This window comes from Mastacembelus armatus, chromosome 19 (assembly GCF_900324485.2).
Source record: "Mastacembelus armatus chromosome 19, fMasArm1.2, whole genome shotgun sequence".
Classification (NCBI taxonomy): Eukaryota; Metazoa; Chordata; class Actinopteri; order Synbranchiformes; family Mastacembelidae; genus Mastacembelus; species Mastacembelus armatus.
Window position 1 is genome coordinate 9566456 of NC_046651.1, and position 20558 is coordinate 9587013.

At 41.7% G+C, this 20558-nt stretch overlaps 5 protein-coding genes across 9 annotated transcripts; 3 read left to right on the forward strand and 2 right to left on the reverse strand.

Annotated features, from left to right (window-relative positions):
- The first annotated feature begins 250 nt into the window (after positions 1-250).
- uqcc4 (ubiquinol-cytochrome c reductase complex assembly factor 4) lies at positions 251-1415 on the forward strand. 2 transcript variants are annotated; one of them, XM_026315911.1, is made up of 2 exons: positions 251-457; positions 944-1415. In XM_026315911.1, exons 1-2 carry the CDS (start codon positions 366-368, stop codon positions 1278-1280), a joined length of 429 nt encoding a protein of 142 aa, XP_026171696.1. In that variant the 5' UTR covers positions 251-365; the 3' UTR covers positions 1281-1415. The 2 variants fall into 2 exon arrangements, with proteins under 2 accessions (XP_026171696.1, XP_026171697.1); XM_026315912.1 differs by having other exon boundaries at positions 947-1415.
- Positions 1416-1693: 278 nt separating this feature from the next.
- h3f3d (H3 histone, family 3D) lies at positions 1694-3563 on the reverse strand. 2 transcript variants are annotated; one of them, XM_026315138.1, is made up of 4 exons: positions 3477-3563; positions 2592-2734; positions 2221-2374; positions 1694-2128 (listed from the first exon to the last, which is right to left on the reverse strand). In XM_026315138.1, the coding sequence occupies exons 2-4, from the start codon at positions 2717-2719 to the stop codon at positions 2000-2002; spliced, it is 411 nt and encodes a 136-aa protein (XP_026170923.1). In that variant the 5' UTR covers positions 2720-2734; positions 3477-3563; the 3' UTR covers positions 1694-1999. The 2 variants fall into 2 exon arrangements, with proteins under 2 accessions (XP_026170923.1, XP_026170924.1); XM_026315139.1 differs by having other exon boundaries at positions 2592-2727; positions 3477-3561.
- A 1045-nt stretch (positions 3564-4608) lies between these two features.
- Positions 4609-7367, forward strand: c19h8orf33 (chromosome 19 C8orf33 homolog). The gene is made up of 5 exons (XM_026315553.2): positions 4609-4809; positions 5027-5484; positions 5562-5652; positions 6541-6687; positions 6783-7367. Exons 1-5 carry the CDS (start codon positions 4782-4784, stop codon positions 6992-6994), a joined length of 936 nt encoding a protein of 311 aa, XP_026171338.1. The 5' UTR covers positions 4609-4781; the 3' UTR covers positions 6995-7367.
- A 406-nt stretch (positions 7368-7773) lies between these two features.
- Positions 7774-14007, forward strand: anks3 (ankyrin repeat and sterile alpha motif domain containing 3). The gene is made up of 16 exons (XM_026315226.1): positions 7774-7832; positions 8185-8382; positions 8623-8821; positions 9495-9616; positions 9696-9777; positions 9953-10070; positions 10186-10335; positions 10594-10716; positions 10892-11007; positions 11099-11263; positions 11363-11487; positions 11577-11718; positions 11830-12103; positions 12188-12259; positions 12352-12443; positions 12521-14007. Exons 2-15 carry the CDS (start codon positions 8216-8218, stop codon positions 12432-12434), a joined length of 1938 nt encoding a protein of 645 aa, XP_026171011.1. The 5' UTR covers positions 7774-7832; positions 8185-8215; the 3' UTR covers positions 12435-12443; positions 12521-14007.
- Positions 14008-14609: 602 nt separating this feature from the next.
- On the reverse strand, positions 14610-20557 carry wdr24 (WD repeat domain 24). Of its 3 annotated transcripts, none has more exons than XM_026315225.2 (11): positions 20488-20557; positions 19709-19795; positions 18916-19400; positions 18354-18531; positions 17494-18166; positions 17107-17219; positions 16888-17015; positions 16659-16763; positions 16196-16530; positions 15585-15769; positions 14610-15199 (listed from the first exon to the last, which is right to left on the reverse strand). In XM_026315225.2, exons 3-11 carry the CDS (start codon positions 19394-19396, stop codon positions 15031-15033), a joined length of 2367 nt encoding a protein of 788 aa, XP_026171010.1. In that variant the 5' UTR covers positions 19397-19400; positions 19709-19795; positions 20488-20557; the 3' UTR covers positions 14610-15030. The 3 variants fall into 3 exon arrangements, with proteins under 3 accessions (XP_026171010.1, XP_026171009.1, XP_026171008.1); XM_026315224.2 differs by having other exon boundaries at positions 16196-16533; positions 19709-19864; positions 20488-20527; XM_026315223.2 differs by having other exon boundaries at positions 14611-15199; positions 16196-16533.
- Position 20558: the final 1 nt, after the last annotated feature.

Here is a 20558-nt window from a genome sequence, read left to right on the forward strand (position 1 = left end):
CAGAGGATAGGGTTAAATGGAGGCAGATGATTCACTGTGGCGACCCCTGAAGGGAGCAGCCGAAAGGAAAAGAAGAAGAGGCTTACCTAATATATTTTCAAATACAGTTATATTAAAAAGAAATCTCTACAGCATTTATTTAAATAAATTAATAAATAAATAAATAGTATAGCAAATTCTATGGAGTGAAGTGATCACATTTTGATGGAACGGTCCAAACTCGCGTTCAACAGTTGCATCGGAAGGAATAGAAGGTTGCACAACACACGGTTGCATGACCTGACCAGACAACGACTGGAAATATAAAAAGACCTTCAGTTCCTCAGACCTAAAGTTGTGTGTTGTACGATGGCCAGCTGAGAGTCATGTCTACAACAGCAGGACGAGTATTCAGCGGTCTCACACGAGTGCATTTGAGCCGAGGGATGTTAATTCATAAAGCTGCCACGACCGTGAGGTGAGTACAAATCTGTGGGATAATAGAAAGCAAGTGATCTGGACAGTAAAACCATACAGACTAATACATATCAGAACCCATCCATTAAAACTGGGCTGGCGATATAATGACTTTCAATAGCTTGTTGGAATAATATTTCAATAATGTGAAATATTTGTGTGTATTATAATTTACTTTTATCTAAAGGCTGTGATCACTGTCTCCTGTCAACAATAGGGGGCATAAGCAGTATCCTAAAAATGAGTCATAAATAAACTGAGTATTGCATCATTACTAAATATTAAGATCAGCAGTGGAAGAGTATGAATATGTCATTATACTTAATCCCAGCAGTATATACACATATGTAATATACAACTGATTTTGTGTTGTGTGTAAAAAAAAAATCCTTAAATTCAAATATCCATAATGGACATATTGAAGTACAGTAAGTGGAGTTAGTACTTTTCACCAGTAAATCTTAACAGATGTATTTGTCTTGGTCAGCAGATTGAGCAGTGTGCGCTCCCTAACTCTGGGCTCTCAGCGATCAGCCAGGTCCAAGAGGCCATCAGAAGACAATGAGATAAACAATGAGCCCATAAAGTTCTCCACAAGCAAAGCCAGTCACAGGACCTGGAAAGTGGACCGCGCCATGGGGAGCCAGTTTGAGCGGCCATGGTGGAAAGTTCTCCCCATTAGCCTGTTTGGCACAGCCCTCCTCCTATGGTGTGCACTGAGGGATGAGACAGACACTGATGCACAGCTGGACAAAACACTGTTTGAGCATTTACCTGACTTGCTTCCAAATGAAGAGGAGCAAGGCCAAAAGAAATCAAGTTAAATGTGGGAGTTGTGTATGATTCATGGTATATTTATTGTGATGTGTGTAGTATTTGGCTGTGGCACCATTTTGACATATCCTACGCAGAGTAGTGATGACCACTTTGAGATTTGAACATATTGTCTTTTATAACTGACCAGAACAAATATATTAAATACCTTGATTTAAACTTCTCAACTTGGCTGCCCATTATGTGCTGGACATTTATGTTGGACAACAGATTTTTGAAAGCTAAATAAATCAGTGTGGGAGTTCAGTAACTCTAGATATGTCCTATATTTGCCAATTAAGTCAAATTTTATTACAAACTGGGACATAAGTCAAATAAGCATTTATGCTGGTGTAAGAGTTTGGGATTTTACAACTATACATACCAAATTTACCAAAATAAAGTAAAAACTTTAGGCCACAAATTTGAGGTAGCAGAAAGTTTATTTACAGCACAAGAAATCCTACATGCACACAGAAATAGGTAGATTCTAAAATACACCTGCAAACCTGAGAGGCAGTGGGATATTTGAGCATTTACATGAATTATTCTACAATGAAGAGGACAGCTGGAGAAAGTCAAGAATAAAATGAAAAAGTACAAAAACATGCTTTAAACTACAAATGACAAATCAAGTGGAACACATGCTGGTAATAGTTCAAGATTTACAAAGCAAACCCTAGACAGTCCCCCTCCCTCCCCCTCCACTAAAAAGATAAAATCCAAACATTTATGCCCGCTCTCCTCTAATTCGTCTGGCCAGCTGAATGTCTTTGGGCATGATGGTAACCCTTTTTGCATGGATAGCACACAGGTTGGTATCCTCAAACAGTCCAACCAAGTATGCCTCACTGGCTTCCTACAGAGAGAGAGAGAGAGAGAACTGATTAAACTCCGAACAACCAACTGGCACATACCAAATTGTAAGGTAAGGCAAAAGATCCATCTTACCTGGAGAGCACCAATAGCTGCACTCTGAAAACGTAGATCTGTCTTGAAATCCTGGGCAATTTCCCTCACAAGACGCTGGAACGGCAGCTTCCTGATGAGCAGCTCAGTGGATTTCTGGTACCGACGGATCTCACGCAGAGCAACAGTTCCAGGCCTACAAAGAAGACAAACCACACCAAATGCTTTAACTGTACTATTTCAATCAAACTTCAAGAAAGCACCAAATGCACCAGTGTATTGCAGACAAAACAACACAGGCCTGAAAAGATTTCAAAGATACTTTAAGCAACAACAGTTGAACCTTTAAGTACAATAAGTCTTACTTGCACCACCATCAACACAAGAGAAACTTGAACTGTGAGCATGTGTACCTGTATCTGTGGGGCTTCTTCACTCCGCCGGTAGATGGCGCACTCTTCCTGGCAGCTTTGGTGGCCAGCTGCTTCCTGGGCGCCTTTCCTCCGGTGGATTTACGAGCGGTCTGCTTGGTACGAGCCATTCTTCACCTGCAGGTCTGAGAAAAAACAAAAACAAACAAAAGTAGAGATCAAATAAGTTTCACGCACTCTTCCTGTATTTAACTATAACCTGTAGGTTACAGGACTGAATCACCGCCTCAGGAAAGTACCAGTGATTCCCATGAGTCAACATGGGAAAACAAAAAAAAAGAAAAACATTAAAACCTGAGACTCGTTTTGAACTGAAAGAAAAGATACATAACCTTTGATGCGGTAACTGCCCACGGGAGGTTCTCAGTGTTACAGAGATACGGTTCAACCCGTGTCGACACATAAATGGTGGTAATTAGAAAACGGTACGAAGCTATTCAAAGCATCGCCACCATTAAGCTGCGAGGGACACACACGTTTCTTTACTGTCGTTAGCAAATTAAAGCTAGCATGGACGGTTGCAAAATGGCGCCAGACACCTACCAGAGGTATATATTCAAATTAAGATACGATTACCATGTAAACAAATCTGACGAATAATAACACAAGCTAGGTAAACCATTGTATGGCTAATCGTAACTGTAATTTGTTAGTAAGTAAAGTTTGTACGGAGCATATTAAATGTAGCTAAGAGTTAGCCTGCTGGCTATGGCGCGCTACGTTTTGTTATCACTTCACCGGCGATTAAAACGAGCCCTAACGTGCTGTGCTGTTAACGGTATACAAATCAAAGTGAATCACAACTGATAACCAGTGTAACCAAACGCAGAAACCCACAAACAAAAAACGTAAACGCTCTCTCTTTACCTTTTTGTGTTTATTTCCCGGTGCCTCCTCCTTTCGTGTCGGTTGACTATGGTCGCCAGGGGCAAGAGGGGGTGCTATTTATAATCTGAGAGCAGCGGGGGCTCAAGTCCCACCCCTGGGCCCACAGGATTGGTCCAGACGAAAGTCCTTGACGGACTGTGATTGGTGGAGAAAAAAGGAGGCTCCGCCTCTGAATCAGATCAGAACTAAAATGCCTTTATTCAAAATGAGTCATCGACATGTTTTATCAACCTGCCTAGTCTTACTCCGGCCAGTTTTACCTTTCTAGGATGATGGTATAGGATTATCAAATGATTTCTTAAAACATGGTGCTCACTGATAAAACCCTTTCATTTATTTTTTATTAGGAACAATGATATTTGTTTTTGTAGTAGTTTTTATAATCCCATTTCATCTCAGATCATTTTAACCCTTTGCCTGGTGTGGTGCTCTATTTCATGTTGTGGTCTGAAACTTGTAAGAGTCAGGGTGATTTTCCTGGTTAAATAAAATAACTAGTAAAAAAAGAGCCTAAAACATCATAATCTATATAGATAGGCTACGGCTGTGATTTTCAAAAAATAGGGGGAAAACGACGGAGAATCAAACAAATTCAGTCAACTCATGATAAAACCTGTATGGATTATTTCTTAAAATATATAGTAATAATGTACGATTTGTGTAAATCAAATTTTCTTACTGTTCTTTGTATTTTAAAGTGAAAATTTAGAAAACGAAGTCGTGCATCCTTATGTCATTTGACGTTTTAAAAAAGGATTTGATAAAGTCACAGCCTGGTGACAAAATCAGCTTCTTCTTTGTCTTTAAAATGAGCTTTTTCTCCCCCGCTCACTGAGCCTTATTAGCATTGAATGATTACAGCCTTTTTGGGATTATACGTGTCGCTTTTTATTCAATTTTTCTAAATGTGTTTGATTGCCTTACTGTATTCTGTAAAACAAAAAATGAAAGCAATCTCTAAAATCTAACGATTTACATGAATTCAGTTTGTCCTGATTAAATATACTTTGATTTTAAATGAATAAATTCGTATTTGTGTCAAACACAAATGTTCATTCAATAAGCGGAACCACAGATGTCGGGGTCCATAACCTCACGGACTTATTCTCAAGTGACATCGGTGGTAAGTCTGTGAACAACATGATGAAACAGAAGTATTTTGAAAATATTTCTACTTCTACTCAGCGTATTTGCATCTCAAGTTAAATATATTTAACTATAAGTTTACGGTTGAGTCGAACAGGCGCCTTTAAGCTGGAAACCTGCAACACTGGACGAACCAGCATGACCGAGCAGCGGCTGCTGTTTATTGGTACATTATGAGTGAATTACGTGTTATGCAGCACAAGCGTCGTGTTTTGCTCATAAGATCGGGTCCTTATTGGTCCTATTTGGTCATTATTGCACATTTGTTTTTTATCTGTTATAATTAAAATAAGGTAATTTCGTAATTCCAACCCAATGTAGTGCCTTAAGTAGTAATTTATGAGTAAGATAGTGGAAGGTTTGTGTGTATGTCTATTCAACAGATATTGAATCCAAGCCAAACAGCTGCACTTCTACTAAAGACAGAGCTGAGCAGCCGGTCTGGACTCGCAGTGACAACACCTTCAGATTCAACTTCTTCCCTGATGACTCTCGAGCACTTCAGGAGAAAACTTCTGAAGCAGACGGGAATGAACCAGTAACAAGTTGGACATCCCTCACCGGGCAGAGTTCGGCTTTTGCTTTCAACTTCCAGATTCCTCCTGTCACTCTCGCAGAAGACATGGAGACCACAGAGGCTGCAGAAACCTCCTCAACAGGCAGCCGACAGTGTGTCACAGACGAAAAGATTTCACCACTGCAGGACATTATGTCTCCGTCTGAACCATCAGAGCACTCCGAAGCGAAGAAGAAGAAGAAGAAGAAGAAATCTGGAAATAAAAAATCCTCAGATAGCACCGAGACACAGCAGAAACCATCTGAAGGGAAAGTCACAGAGCTGGTCAGTGTGAAATCTTTTTCTTCAAAGTAATCTTGGTGGGTTTGGATTTGATGTCCAAACATTTCTGTTTCTTGCAGAGTGCTGAAGAGCAGCTGAACAGAGAGCTGGACTGGTGTATTGAGCAGCTGGAGCTGGGACTCAGATCCCAGAAGGGCACACCAAAACAGAGTAAGATGTTACTTTACACATCATCGAACTAGTGTTGTCACAACACCAAAATTATGACTTCAGTATCAATACCTGCCTAAGTATCTCGATAACACGGCAAAAAAAACTAATCAGGAAAAGAAATTGACTTACAGGTGACAGAATATGGAAAAGAATAAACACAAAACAAAGAAAATTATTTTGACAATGTCAGTGCTGTGGAGAAAATGAAAAGAGGCCATAAAACAGCAGCACTGAATTACTGTACCGTTGCATTTTGTGTATTCATACAATTTAGTACCGATTTAATATCAAGCCAGGTCTACAGAGGAACTTTTACCTAAGATCAACTCTTTACAAGATCACATTACACCTTCAAGTCGTACTGCCACTTATAAAAGTTTCAGGTTGAAGAGATAAGTACAAGCACATTTGAATGCCCTGACTGTCGGCTACGTATAGATAATAATGACATATTAATAAAATAATGACATACACACTTTGTGTGTTCTTTTTATCCTCAAGGCATTGGCAGTCAGAAAAGGCACTTGTGCTTGCAGTCATGTCTGTGTTTTTTCTCTCACAAAGCAGTTGAACAACCCACTCTGCCTGTACTGTGGAGCAGAGCGCTGCCTGCTGTGGCACAGCGACATAACTTTGGATATACAGCTCTTATTAAAAGTGTGATTAAAGTACTGATACTTTAAAAATGAGATATTGTTTTTAAAGGCAGGGTACCAAGGTACCTTTCTAGTATTGGTACACCATGTGGCACTACATCTAACCTGTTTACACCAGGTGTTACTGTTACCATGATTCCCAACCAGGGGAATCATGGTAACATTGGGAATAAGGAGTTAATTGTGTGTCACATTGAGGTTTGACACCTTGAACATTTTGTTCCTGCAGAAGAGGAGGCGTCTCGTGCCTTGAAGACTCTACGTAGCTCTAAGGCCCCTCTGGCCAAGAAGAGACAGCTGATGAGAGCAATGACTGGAGACTACAGGAAAAAAATGGAAGAGGAGAAGAACAGGCAGTTCAAACTCATTCAGAGCGGTGAGTAAATGATTCCAACAATAGTTGTTGCTCACGTGTGCAAACATCTATCTGTGAATATATCGCTAATGCACAGGTTTCTCCGCTACCAACAGAAACTGCATCAGCTGAGGTCAAAGTTGTGTCCGATTCCCCAAAGAAATCAGTTTTCCACCGCAGAGCTGAAGTCAAAACCCAGAGCCCGGCCATGGAGGAGAACCTGCAGCAAACTGCGACACAGCTTACAGACTTGAAACAGACTCAGGAGGAGACAGCAGCTTTTGTCTTTACTCCGTCAAAGGAGGTGTTTCACTTCAATTTTCTCTGATCTTACTCCTGAAGATGATATTTTGGACTGTGCCTGGACAGTCTGGTCTGAGCAGTGTGCTGGACATTCTTTGTGCCAGAAACAATAAAAAGCACAGAAGAACAAGGATCTGCATTTGAGTTGACGGGAGATAAACAATTCCAATTGAAAAGCTAATATTCAACTCCTCAATAAACAGCTTCATATTTTTCTTTACATTGTTTGTATTTAATAGGAAGATGTAAAATTGTAACAAACTAATTACATGCAACAATTAATTATATGTAAAACACAATTTGTGACAGTTGTACCAAACACTTGCACAGTATTTGTATAAAATGTTGTATGTAATATCAGGTCAGTCCATGTAATACACAGATTGTATGTGAACTTAGCACTGTACCCAGTTTCCTTATGGGTGGGGATTGAGGAGTTTTTAGGAGATAGCATGTTAATGGATTATCACATATGATCAGTTCTACGTGTTCTACGTGAGAACAGTGTGATTTCTATTATAGTACTACTGGACATTAGTGGTCTTTTGACTCTCAAAATTAAGTTTACTAGTGAAACCTGATTATAGCTCTTAGCATAGATGTGTGGTGAGCAGTCCAACACATGGGAATGACCAGGACTAAAACAATCAGATTCGTAAGTTAAAAAAATAAACAACTCTTCATCCCACAGGTCAATGCTGTTGCTTTAAGATAGCCCAACAAAACACTGGCTATAGATGCAGACTTTAAAACAGGAAAGGACGGGGTATGGTTTTACCCGAGCACATTTGAGTGTGACACAAACCAAAAAAAAAAAAAAAAACCCCCCGTTTCGGCCGAGAAACTAACAACAACTTTTGTTTGTAGGTATTAAACTCGGGACATTCATCTCCGGTGTGAAACACTAGTTTGTTTAGGTTGTCGTTTGGCGGTTTTATCTGTGTGTTCATTGTGGGGAGAGTTTTACACCGGGGTGGACGATATCTCGCTAAGCTAACATTAAATTAGCTAAAACTGTAATACAGATTTAACGCTAACAGCTAAATTAACGCCAGGTTTAATGTGATACAAATCCAAAGCGAGTATTAGTCGTTATTTTGTATGTTTATTACAAATTAAAGCTCACGACATTGCGCGGGCGTGTTTTAAAAGTCTGAATCCTGGGTTTTTAACCTCACAGTGTTGGATATTTGGTGGTGGCCCAAATGTTTTCAGGTGTGTGAAGAGACGAGCGTGGAGGAGGACGATGTCTGAACTAAGTGACGACGCTAGTGAGTCGGAGCAGCTGGGTGCCAGCCTCTCACTGTGGCTGGGTGACTCCATGGTGCGACCCGAGGAGCTGGATGTCCCTCTGGATATCCACACTGCCTGCTCCATCGGCCAGTACGATGTGGTGACACAGTGCATCAAAGAGTGAGTGTCTGAATATTCAAGTGTCCTCACATGCACAGCTTTCGTCCATAGCCTATACATATACAGTGCATTCAGAAAGTACGATTCACTTTGTCGTTATGTGGTAATCAGTGTAGATTAATAAGAAAAAAAAGAACTTAAACGATTTTAATATCAGGCTACAACATAACAATATTGAAAACAGTGAAAGGGGTCTGAATATTTTCTGAATGCACTGTATACATATGATCTTGTTTTCAGGCGTGAGGTGAACCTGGATTGCAAGAATATTGGAGGATGGACCCCTCTGATGTATGCATCCTACATCGGCCATGACAACATTGCAAATCTCCTGTTGGAGGCCGGGGTGGATGTAAATGCTACCACTCCTAAAGGTCTAACCCCGCTGATGCTGGCAGCAAGCTGTGGGAATGAAAGTATTGCATATTTTCTGCTTCAGGTACAAAATGCCTCTGTCAAACAGTTACACTTCATGAGTTAAATAAATTCAATTGAAGTCTATTTTTTTAATTGTCACAGGATACAATAAAAGAATACAGTTTTTTCAGAGAAGCATTGCATCCATTAACTGTGTGTTTGACAATCAAACCCAGAAGGCAAAGTATAAACAGACATCTGTGGTGTCAGTGCTTTTTTTTTTGTTTTTTTTTAATGGAAAAGTGTGTGCTGTCTTGGTGTGTTTACTCCCAAAACACAGATGTTGTGCCATCCTAGAATTTACTGCTCAAACTATGTTACCTCTCAACTGCACTGTCTAACAAGATTAACAGGAACAGCCCAGCTGCCTCCATAAAGTTTAAATCTCAGGTTGATTTTCATACTATAAAACCAGTGAAAAGCAAATGCTACGTGGAGTGTATGATTAAAAAAAATCTGCCAGTGTCCATTAAGAAACTAATGTGCTGTATAGTTAATGGGCTAAAAGATGCAAAACCACCAGTATGATCCTTTAACATAGAAGTGGATTAATGTTGAGCATTTTATAAGTGTAAGCTCATACAGTGTTGTATGCTGTTTTCATTCTTTAACTGATTGTTTTGATTCATGACTCTGTGCTGTAGTGCTTCTTTATTCAGAGTGTGAAATGCTTTTTGTTTTCTCTAACACAACAGCAAGGTGCTGAGCTAGAGCTGAGAGACTCTCGAGGCTGGACAGCTCTGTTTCATTGCACCAGCACAGGCCACCAGCAGATGGTCAAGTTTCTGTTGGATAACAACGCTGATGCCAACATCAAGTGAGTATTTTCATGTGTCCCCAAACTACTTCGGCACGTCATTCATACAGTTTTTAAGGGCTATATCTTTCATCCACAGAGAGCCAGGGTCTGGTTTCACTCCCCTGATGGAGGCTGCTGCTTCTGGACATGAAATCATAGTCCAGTACCTGCTGGATCATGTGAGTAGATCACCGTGCACAGGTATCTGCTGGTCTTTTGTCAAAGACAAAGCAATAGGAAATTTGCCCACCACTCAGGATGGCTGTTGATGTGACCTAAAGAGGCAGCTCATTGTGCTGCTTAGAGAGGTTATGCTTTGTGATTCTGACATCTGCTCTGTTTAATCATCTACAGAAAGTTAAAGTAGATGACCGCAATGCTAAAGGAGAGACAGCCCGTGCCCTAGCAATGATGTATGGTTATACCAAGATCGTTGGTCTCATTGACTCACGTTCTCCGAGGTTCAAATCAGGTGCTTGCTTAAGGAGCTTTATTTTTCATTGTTTATTTTTTATAAAATGCATCATTAACCTTTCATTGTATTTTGTTGTCTGATGGATTTTCTAATTTCTGATCCATCCTGTCAGGACGCTTTGAAGACCTGAGCTCCTCCGAGGACTCAGACAGCGCTCCCCCGAGGATAAGACAGAGTCGAAACCGAGCTAAAGGCGTTAGCATCCACGATGGGCCTCAGGCCATCGCCAAGTTCCGAGTAGGAGGCACCAGCAAACTGTGTGGTAGTGTCACATAAAAATCCAGTCACAGATCTGCTAACCTATGTTAGTACTGGTCATCCAAAGAGTGTAGCTAGTTAGGTCAAATTACACAAAGGATTCACATTCTGAGAAAGGAAATAGTCTGACACACCATTCTGTGGATCAGTTTTCCGTCAGTGCTTGACAGTCTTGACATTATGACAGAATGTTTCAGCAAACTGAGGGCAGACAGTCGTGGGCTGGACAACAGTTTGGTAATGTTGCTCTTTTTCCTCACAGAGCCTCCTGCTGTGCCACCAGGCTACATGTTTCATGAAATTGGTGAACAGAGTGAGGGCATCTGCTACCGTGACGTTACCTCACCTATCAATGAGCTGGATGGCCAGAGCAACAGCAGCAGAGGTGAGAGGCACATGATTTGCAGTGCTGCATGACATTTGAAATACATCCCTGAAATGAAAACATACCTTTGGAAGAAATACTGCAGCTGGCATGGTCATAGATTAAAGTAATGTCCTTTGACATCAGCTGCACTGACGTCTGCCAAAGCAGTTAATAATTTTTTATATTGCCACAGATGACAGTCCATTCTTTGAGAATGATATGCCCACTATGAGGAGCAGCAGTAGCAGCAGCGAAGGCCTGCCTCATGTGATCAACCTCAACTGGGAAGCCTCTGTGGAGAGTAATGAGGTGAACACACAAGAACAGAAGCCCCATTGTTTTGGAGAAAAACAGCTAATTTTTTTAGACGTGATGTGACATCTTCACCTTTGTCCCCCAGGACTCTGACCAGGGCAGAAAAAGCAGCTCTCGCAGAGTAAACAAGGGTCATCATTCAAAAGGAAAGAGTCGCCATGGAAGCAATGATGCAGCTCATTCCAGTGGTACAGGAAACTGTGGGATACGCTCACATGTTGTTCCTCCACCCTCCTACACTGGGCCAAAGGCATGTCTGTGTTTGCACAACTGTTTGATAGACTTGGTGGTTCAGTGTCCGCTTAATCGTCTGACTTTTGACTGCACCTTAAATCTCTTCTTCCTGTAGGATCTGGCAGAGTTCTTGGAGCAAATTGGTTTCTCTAAGTATCTCCCTTTACTTGAAGAGCAAGACATTGACCTGCGGATATTTCTCACCCTGACTGAAAATGATCTTAAAGAAATAGGAATTTCGTACGATACACATACACCAAAGCATCTTCAGTGTTTGTATTTTTTTCTTATGGAAGGAATAGGTATATTTGATTTGTTTAAATTTCCAGATTGTTTGGACCCAAGCGTAAGATGACCTCAGCTATAGCAAGGTGGCACAGTAGTGCACGACCACCCAGCGATGCATTGGAACAGGCTTATGCTGACCAGCTGGAGGCTGAGATGCAGGAGATGGCTATTCAGCTACACAAGGTAAATACAAAGCAAATACTCACCTCTATTGCAATAGCAACACTTCACATTTCTGACTTTTCTCGACTTAACTGAAAGGATTTTACAGACATCTGACTTTACCTGTTGCAGCGCTGTGAGGAGGTGGAGAGCCTACAGAGCCAGGTGTCTCAGGAGAAGGAGCTGCGCACTGTGATGGAGGGATGTCTGATGGAGGACAAGATGGCATGGAGGAGGGTCCACACTGAGCTGGTGGAGGACCACCGGCTGGCCCAGGACATGAGCGCCACACTGGCAAAAGCCAGAGCCTGCCTTGCTGAACTGCATTCCTGTCTCACTGCTGATGGAAATGGCAGCTCTTTTACTTGTGCAGAAGATAAAACGAAATGTGACAGTGGGGATAAAGGTTAGATTGTGCTGTGCTGGCTAACGGTTTTTACATTTTATGATCAGAATATAAGTTAGAAAGTGACACTGTGTGTCTTTGCAGCTGGGGAGGCCCTGATATGCTCCAGTGTTGTAGCACTAATGAAAAAACTGGATTCCTATGAAGGAGAATTTGGTAAGAGAATAGTTACTCTGTGTTTAAAGTGGCTTTGTGACATCAGTGGAGTGTAATGCCAACGCTGGTGTCTGGTTATTTCATCTTAACAGCTGAGAATCTACAAACCTTGCTTCAGAGTCTGAGGCGACTGAGTGCTCCTGAAAAAGTCTCAGATAGCTGGGAACGGCCTTAACCTTTACAGGTGAGTCTTTAGTGAATGGACACAGCAGGTACAGCTGCTAAAACGAGAAAATAATTCCTTCTTCTTGTCGTCTGAAGGGGCTTCTACAAATATTCGACGGAGGGTGATCTAACCACCCTGAACTATCTCACTGAAATGAGAGAAGGCCAAAGACAAGGCCAGCCCTGCCAGGCCAGAATGGCTGAGGGAGCGAAGCAGCTGACCTGTCGGCCCTCTGGGACTGGGTGATAGACCAGAGCTCACCAGATGTGGACAAGTCCGGGGGCAACGGCAGCGACTGCAGGGAAACGACAAGCAGGCAGGAAGGGTACCTTACCCTCACATGCTTGTGCTGGTGTATGATGAACTCCTGTAGCTGGATGGTGACAATGAACAGCGAGTAGGAAGAACTGCTTGTGGATCACATGCTGTAATACTGTGACATTCTAAAAGACATTCACTCTCTTCCTATATGAAATGTGCTTAAAATTATGTTCATGCCACCAGATCAAGAGACAATTTGCTTAAAAGTAGAATAGTTACAGTCTGTGTAGTTAAAGGAAATTCTGCAGAACAGTAGGTTGTGATTTGAATCAAGTCTTCTCATCTGTATGTTTGAAAACAACATCCTGCTGAATGCACTTTGAGGAGAACTTTCTTTGACGCCTGTCAATCATTTAATCATGACATTAAAACAGGGACAGTCTTTAAAATGTATTGTCATAGGAAAGTTTAGAATTCCTTATAATAAATTCATTCAAACGCATTATGAATGAATAAAATAACAGAAGAGTTACTACATGTCTGATCTAATCAGGTGGTTCAGACGAGTCTCACACTATTTTCATCTAACACTACAGGTGTGTGCAGACTGAGCCTCCAGGTTAGGGATCCCCCTCCTCTTAAGTGCTGGGATGTCCCGATATGGAGTACATTTAAAAGTTCTCTATTGTGCCTGAGGCCTTGGCTGTAAATCGATGTGATGACAGTTGATGCTCAGTAACAGCCTTGGCACGATATGGATGTTGGCTGAGTTTGGCTTCAGCAGCTGATCCAGATATAGCAGCCTCCAGCATGTAGGTTTATAAATGAGCACAGACTCCTTCCAGCTTGTACATCACTGTTCTGGCCTTGTGACAGACAGAACAGAAATATTGTTTTACTACAATACGGGTTAATAGGAAAGATAGCTTGCTTCATAGTGTTATAGTAGGTAAACTGCTATAAATGGGGCAATGAGTGACACTGTCCTGATCTTTTCCTTCTATAGCTGTTTGCTAACCACCTGTGCAAGGCAGTTTGTATTCTTTTCTAAATTGTGGGAAAAGCAAGCAACCTTAAAATGACCAAAGCACAAAAATCATGACATACAGCTGTACTGCTTTGTGGGAATATACCAATTAATTTGTATGCATTGTGAAATCTATGGACACTTTCCTGTTTAGTGCACCAGAACGATGATGTTTTACATTTTTTTTTAGTTTTCAGTAAATAAAGCCAAAGAGCAGAGGACTATCATTTTTAGGAGCTCTGCTGCTGATTGGCACTATTGATGCCTGACAGAAAGACAAAGACTTGATGGTGAGCAGCCTCCAGACTGTAAATTAACCTAAACATAAACAGTGTTGAGAGCTAACACAGGACTGAAAATATTCTGCAGCTCTCACTGATAGTTTAGTAACGTCATTAAAGTCTGCCAGTAAAACTGACAACTAGATGGTAAACTCACCGGAGCAGTTGCCATCAGTGCTGCGCATCACTGCATGTAGTCTTATAGTAACAACAAACTCTTCACTCAAGACAGCAGCACACTTTGTGTTGCCATAGGTAAACACAAGAGGCTAGAGACATGGCAGGTTGCCATCCAGGATTTCTGCACCCATGAGAAAAAACTGGTTGGGGAAAATAAATAACAGTCCTTTCCTCTCACTAAGGTGCAATCGTTCAGAACTTTTAGAACATGTGACAGTACTAGTTCTATTAACCTGGATTCGATCACAATCACTGATTAATCAGAAAAGATAAGTATACATGTGAATGATGTGAACACTGCAAGGAATAGAGGATTTACCTGGTGAACACAGGTGACAAAGTTTACGGCTACAGAACAACTCAGAAGTAGTAATGTAGTATGTATTGCTTTAATAGCTACTTTTCATATAAATTAATTCAACATCTACAGTTCTTCTAAATATGTTCCAAGTGTTACAAACTAATAGTTCATATCCTATATAGCCTTCAGAGTTTTACTGTGGGGTTTAAAAACTGTGTAAAATGCAGCATATGTGAATTCACTGAAAATACAGTTAAATTCTTTGAATATCTATTGAACATCATCTTGTATAGAAATTCCCAAATGGTTCAAAAACCAATTCAAATGCAAGTATGAACTCACAGGTGACTGTGTTTGGTCAAGAATGGCTGTCCAGGACATCACAGACACTTTGTTGTCCATCAGTAGATCAAACCTTTGATCTGACTCAGCCCACATGGAGGCAGGACGACATCTCGGTTGTCTCAGGTGTGTGTGTGTCATATCCAGGCCTGTGTGTGGACTGATTTCCACTGCCACAGAGGACCAGCTGTGTGAACAGTGGCTGTGATGGGCTCAGGTGTATTCACACAGGTGACCGCAGCCGGCAGGGCAGTGTGCACTGCTCTTGAGCCAGTTCATTATGTGCTCCAGATGTCCACCGTGGCTGCAGCCCTGACACCACACAAACAGTCCCTTCACCACATGGTGGCACACTGCGCACACACTAGCACACTGGTGGCATCTAGAGAAGAGACGGAGGGCGATTCACATCTCTGTTCACATCAGAATTACGTGAAACAGCAAACAATAGAAGCAAACATGACAAATCATAGTTTTTAGTTGTATATTTTGGTTGTTGCATGGAATAAACAAGTGTTACAACTTGTTAACACTCAGAGCTTAATACTTACTAGTAGGCAGACTTCTGCATGTTAAGATAATCTATTAATTTCAATTTTAGGTAATTTAGAGTTTAAGAACAGTAAACAAGTAGAAAATAGTCTATTGAAGCAAATCTAAACGTGCATCAATTTTACCTGCAAGAGAGAGACCACTTTTACAGTACATTTGACAATTCTACACACATGCACAGCCCTCCAAAACTGAACAGGAATCAGTGGTCATACCTGTCACATATCCAGCCTTTGTTGCTCATTGGCCGCTTGCAGTTGCTGCAGTTGATATGCAGTGTTGTAGAGGCCTGGTTGAGGCAGGTGATGGCGCTGCACGTACTCAGTTTGATGACCTCATTGGACACGTTCCACAACTCGAATCGCTGCAGCAGGTCTATGTAGGACATGTACCAGTGCTCCTGAAAGAGAAACACAACTTGCTTAAGCTTTCCTATTGTGTTCGATTAGGTCTTCTACACTGACATGTTGTAACTGAATGTTAAGACCTGCTGTTTTAGTAGTGGACAGATTTATAACTTAGAGTCATTCAGAACACAAAGTAGCACCAACCTCTGATGGATTTTCTATACACATGAATGATATTCAATTAATGTGACTGTGCAAATACATTTTAACCTAAAATGTTTGACATTTCTTCAGTTAACAGTTTCAATTTAATAAACTAATCTCTTCTATAACTTCTATTTTAAATCAACATGAAGTCATTTAGCCACAGCTTTGACCTAAAGAACCAATGGTTAAATGAGTCCATGAACTGTTTCAAATGGAAGTGATGCTGTATGCAGCACTAAACAAGGCACCGGTGTTTGTTTTTGCCATCTGACCTGTGTGAGATCATCAATCTCTTTACGGATCCGCTCCCCCAAAACGATAAGCACAGACACAGCCATCTGCACATCGCCCTGCTCTGCGTAGTAGCTCAGCATCTCCCGCACAATAGGGCAGAAGAAGCTGGCAGGCAGGTGTGGGCTGTACAGCGGCTGGGAAAGGGAAATGAGAGAAAAGGACTCAATGGGTGTCAGACAAGTGACTTCTGCCTCATTGCCGCTGACGTGCGGGGAGTCGGCCTTGTCCTGTTGAAGGTGCTCGGGAGCAGATGGGTTATCCATGATCTCGTGGCGCAGCTGGAAGGCCTCCTGGGGCAGCGTGTACTCCTGCTCTTCTTTTATGACAAAAGGAGCAGAGATAATATTAGACTAAAGAGTGCTGAGCATGGAGGAAGTTATAAATAGCAGCCACTGACGTAGGCAAGTCTTTAGTTTCCTCAGTGATGCGGCTGTGACTGACCTGTTTGGTTGTCGTGCTCCATGGAATAGAGGTCATCATCATCTAACTCAGCATCACCGAACATATACTCAGCCTGGCCCTCACTGCCCTCCGTCTCCTCATTTTCTGAAGAGGAATTCAATGTTTGAAATATTTATACTAGTCATGAATACCAAATAAACAACAAAACAACATTAACACATCCTCAGTGGCCAGTTTGGTTTCTGAGAGTTTTAATGACCACCCTCACCTTCATTATTATTGCTGATGTGTGAGTTCCCAGGCTCCAGGTGGATGTTGTCCTGCCTGCTCTCACCTTTACTGCGCTCCAGTCTGCTCTCGGTGCCCAACCCCGAGCCCATTTCCTTCATATTGAAACTAAAAGTATAATGTACATCAACATTAGCATGTTAGGCTGTGGATGACCTTTATTACTTTCTTGTAATGGCTTGCTAAAAAGCTAATTTACCTGTTCATTAAGGGCAACGTGCCCAGTTTACTGAGACTGTGGTTTAGACCAGGTGCTGTGAGGTTCGCTGGGTCAGAGAACATGATTCTCAGCATGGTCCAAGTTGTGGAAACCTTTGAAATAATGGCAAAAAGCCAGATTATTCATAACACACACTGATGACAACTGGATTCGTGTTTTTTTTCCTGACGTGGAAGATGATTATAATAAACTGCATTAAAAAGGTTGCCATTTCTTGCTAGTGACCTGCTAATAAAATTACTGTTGCAGTGTGTTGTCCTGCCCTTATAATATGCGAGAAATATCACAATTATGAATGAGCCAACAGCAGCCCTGGAGACAGTCATTGTAACAACAAACAATACAGCACTAAGCACAGACACTGACCTGAGGTCTTTTGAGCTCCTGGGCCACCTTGGCATTGTGATCACACAGCTCAGCGAAAGGCTTCCCGCTCAGGAGGTAGAGTTGTGCTGTCTTGACAAACCAGTCCATGCGGTTACTGTCCAAATCTGTCTCAAAGACGCTAAGAGCACTGGACACATTGGCAAACTGTTCTGTCGGATCCGGCTTCTTGAAGAAAAAGATTGGGTAGCGACGGTCACCTCCAGGATAAGGCTTTCTGTTGGCATCACTGCTGATCAGACTTTCTTTGGCTGCAAAGGCCAAGTCACCAAACAGCCCAAAGCACAAACCCTCAGGGTTGGCCTTGTCCACGGGGCGAGTGGCATCCTTGAACATATGTTGGTAGAGGGTGCTGTCCTTAGAGCCAGAAAGCAGAAAATGAGGATCATGCTGGTGGCGCCACACAATACCAGTGGTAACATCCTTGTGTTCCTCAAAGGTGGCAAAGGGAATAAAAGGTCTGCGGATGTCCCACACATAGATGTTGTGGTCCACCATCATGGAACAGGTGGCCAGATGAAATTTCCTCTCTGGACGCCACTTGACCCGTGCCACTGAGGCAATAGTCTGGACACAGTAGATCTCCTTGGCCCGGTTAGTGGTCATGTCCCACACCTTCACCATCTTGTCCCTGCCTCCTGTGGCCAGCCAGCCTCTAAAACAGAAACAAGAGTGGGGAGTCATTAAAAAGGATTATATGTAATAAACCAGCACAAATACATGCTTGATTTTTTTCACAAAATAAAACCACACTATAAATTTACAAAATACATTTTCAAAACTGCAAGCGACATGCAAGAAAGGAAGGCTTAAATTCGTATGACAAAGTCGGTTTTTCCCACCTGTCATCAGGGTGCCAGTCACAGCAGAACACAGGGCCAGTGTGGGCAGTGAACATCCGCTCATAGCGGTCTGGCCGTCGGATGTCCCACAGCTGGACGTTGCCATTCTCAAAGGATGCAGCGAATGTGAAATAATCCTTCATGCTGAACTGGACGTCCCTCACACTCTCTGACTGGCCTAGAAGTGAGGGGGATGATATAGTACTATTTCTGTTTTGGAGAACATTTTTATATAGTGTAAATAAATAATAAATAAATAAAATCACTTTGTCATAAAAAAGTTGCTTTGCTTAATATTTTACAACTATATACCTCTTATTTTGTACCAGTCTCCCCAGAACAGTACAGTATTAAAATAAATTATTACATTCCTCAAAATAAACTGCACTGAACTACAGTATTAAAGGTCTAAGGATAGAGAGTGTCATTTTGGGATATATGACTAAAACTGACTTGACAATATCACTTCTGTTTCTTCATTGCTACTGTTGCTGCACTGTTATTTTTTCATCCAAAGAAGTCAGAAGAATAGTTACAATGTCATCATTATCACGGTCTCTACCTGAGAAAGTGCTCACAGATTCTTTCTTCCGCAGGTCAAAGCACTTCATGAAGCCATCCTGAGAACCACTTAGCAGCATGTAAACCTCTGTCGGGTGAAAACACACCTTGTTGACAGTGCGTTTGTGCTCAGTAAACAGCTGGTCCTGCTTGTTACGAGAAGGCTTTCCCAGGTTCCATGTGACGACCGCCCCGTTGGTGGCAGCTGTAGCCAAAAGATTCTCCTCCATCTGGTGCCACATGACATCCGCACAGCTGAAGTTGAGCGACGGTTTGCGACCGACGCGGAGATTCAGCTTCTCCACAAACTGCTCCTCCTCCAATCCATATATCTTAAAGATGTTGCGACCAGCTACCACCACCTGCATGGCATCTCGACACACACTTATGGCGTTGGCAGGAGCGTCCAAGTGGCAGAACATAGTCCTGCCACTGATGGCATTGCTGCTGAGTGCTGTGGTAACCCGTGACATCTTCTCCATGTTCCTGATTGAGACAAAAATGATTTTTTACAACAACACAACAGAATGCGACAACGATCCATGTGGCAAACTGCACATTCACTTGTGATTTACTGCTGTTGTTTTTTTACATTAGTGATTGCTGTCCAAAACAGACATGATTCTAAGACATCTATACACCAGAAGATGGCACTCTAGCAAAATGAAAAATAAAATTCATAGAATCCTTGGGGTTGGGGCAGGTTGGGTGTAAGTAAGTTATTAGAAACTAAAGAAGTAACAATATTATATATACATTAACATTTCACACAATGAAAGAGATCGAGTACTTACTTGATGAAGAACACACAGTCTCTTCAGTCTTCGTAGCACCGCAGAGTCCTCCTCATGTGCTCCCATGAGAGCCAGCTTCCTAGTTTGCTAGTGAGATACTGGCATGTAAGCAACAGTGACACTGTCTGGGTTCACAGTTTCACATGTTGACATATACTAGGAAAAACAGTCAAAAGATCTATTTTATACTCTGTCACAAAGATATCCCTGCTCCAACTATATCTTATGTGGTGAAACTACACTTGGTCTAATGTGTTAACCTCTGTCTCATCAGTGCACCACAGATTCTCTTAGGCTGAGGGTGTGTTATATAATATAATACACATATATATATATATATATATATATATATATATATATATATATATATATATATAAGTGCCATTTAACTTGTGCGTAAACACTTTGACCCCTGACAGAAGTGAGAGCTTTAACCCTCTGCTGCTTAGCATTAAATTCTCTTACTTATTTCTTACTTCGGTGGGGGTTCAATTTACTCCAAAACAGGGTTAGTCTGCAGCTGTGCATTACGACAGCTCCTGGCATCTTAGAAACACAAAATGCTAAAAGGTGTAGCTGCACCATAAACATGACTGGAATGTGATGCTAATGCTAGCTGGCTAACCTAGCTACCGAGCTTTTTTCTTGCAAAGAGGAAGCGCACACGACACGAGCTAAGTTTTACACGTATGACAGACACGAGGATAACTGTCAACAAATCGTATCCTGTTAAGTAAATACGTATGTGCAGAGCAAATAAAGTATTTCAGGGGACAGACCTTCTGAAATTGCTGCTCAGTGCTGTGGCGGTACCAGAAGTAGTAATCAACTCTGTCATCTCGCGAGAGTT

Coding starts and splice junctions, on each gene's coding strand:
- wdr24 (XM_026315224.2), bottom strand. CDS start 19,396: ATGGAGAAGATGTCACGGGTTACCACAGCACTCAGCAGCAATGCCATC. Junction 18,532..18,915: donor ATCTGTGAGCACTTTCTCAG/GTAGAGACCGTG, acceptor CCTCACTTCTAG/GCCAGTCAGAGAGTGTGAGG. Junction 16,764..16,887: donor CATCAGCAATAATAATGAAG/GTGAGGGTGGTC, acceptor ATTCCTCTTCAG/AAAATGAGGAGACGGAGGGC.
- uqcc4 (XM_026315911.1), top strand. CDS start 366: ATGTCTACAACAGCAGGACGAGTATTCAGCGGTCTCACACGAGTGCAT. Junction 458..943: donor AAAGCTGCCACGACCGTGAG/GTGAGTACAAAT, acceptor TGTCTTGGTCAG/CAGATTGAGCAGTGTGCGCT.
- c19h8orf33 (XM_026315553.2), top strand. CDS start 4,782: ATGACCGAGCAGCGGCTGCTGTTTATTG. Junction 4,810..5,026: donor GCAGCGGCTGCTGTTTATTG/GTACATTATGAG, acceptor TCTATTCAACAG/ATATTGAATCCAAGCCAAAC. Junction 5,653..6,540: donor GAAGGGCACACCAAAACAGA/GTAAGATGTTAC, acceptor TTGTTCCTGCAG/AAGAGGAGGCGTCTCGTGCC.
- anks3 (XM_026315226.1), top strand. CDS start 8,216: ATGTCTGAACTAAGTGACGACGCTAGTGAGTCGGAGCAGCTGGGTGCC. Junction 10,071..10,185: donor TTCTCCGAGGTTCAAATCAG/GTGCTTGCTTAA, acceptor CCATCCTGTCAG/GACGCTTTGAAGACCTGAGC. Junction 11,488..11,576: donor CTTAAAGAAATAGGAATTTC/GTACGATACACA, acceptor TTAAATTTCCAG/ATTGTTTGGACCCAAGCGTA.
- h3f3d (XM_026315138.1), bottom strand. CDS start 2,719: ATGGCTCGTACCAAGCAGACCGCTCGTAAATCCACCGGAGGAAAGGCG. Junction 2,375..2,591: donor AAGAAGCCCCACAGATACAG/GTACACATGCTC, acceptor TCTTCTTTGTAG/GCCTGGAACTGTTGCTCTGC. Junction 2,129..2,220: donor CAGCTATTGGTGCTCTCCAG/GTAAGATGGATC, acceptor CTCTCTCTGTAG/GAAGCCAGTGAGGCATACTT.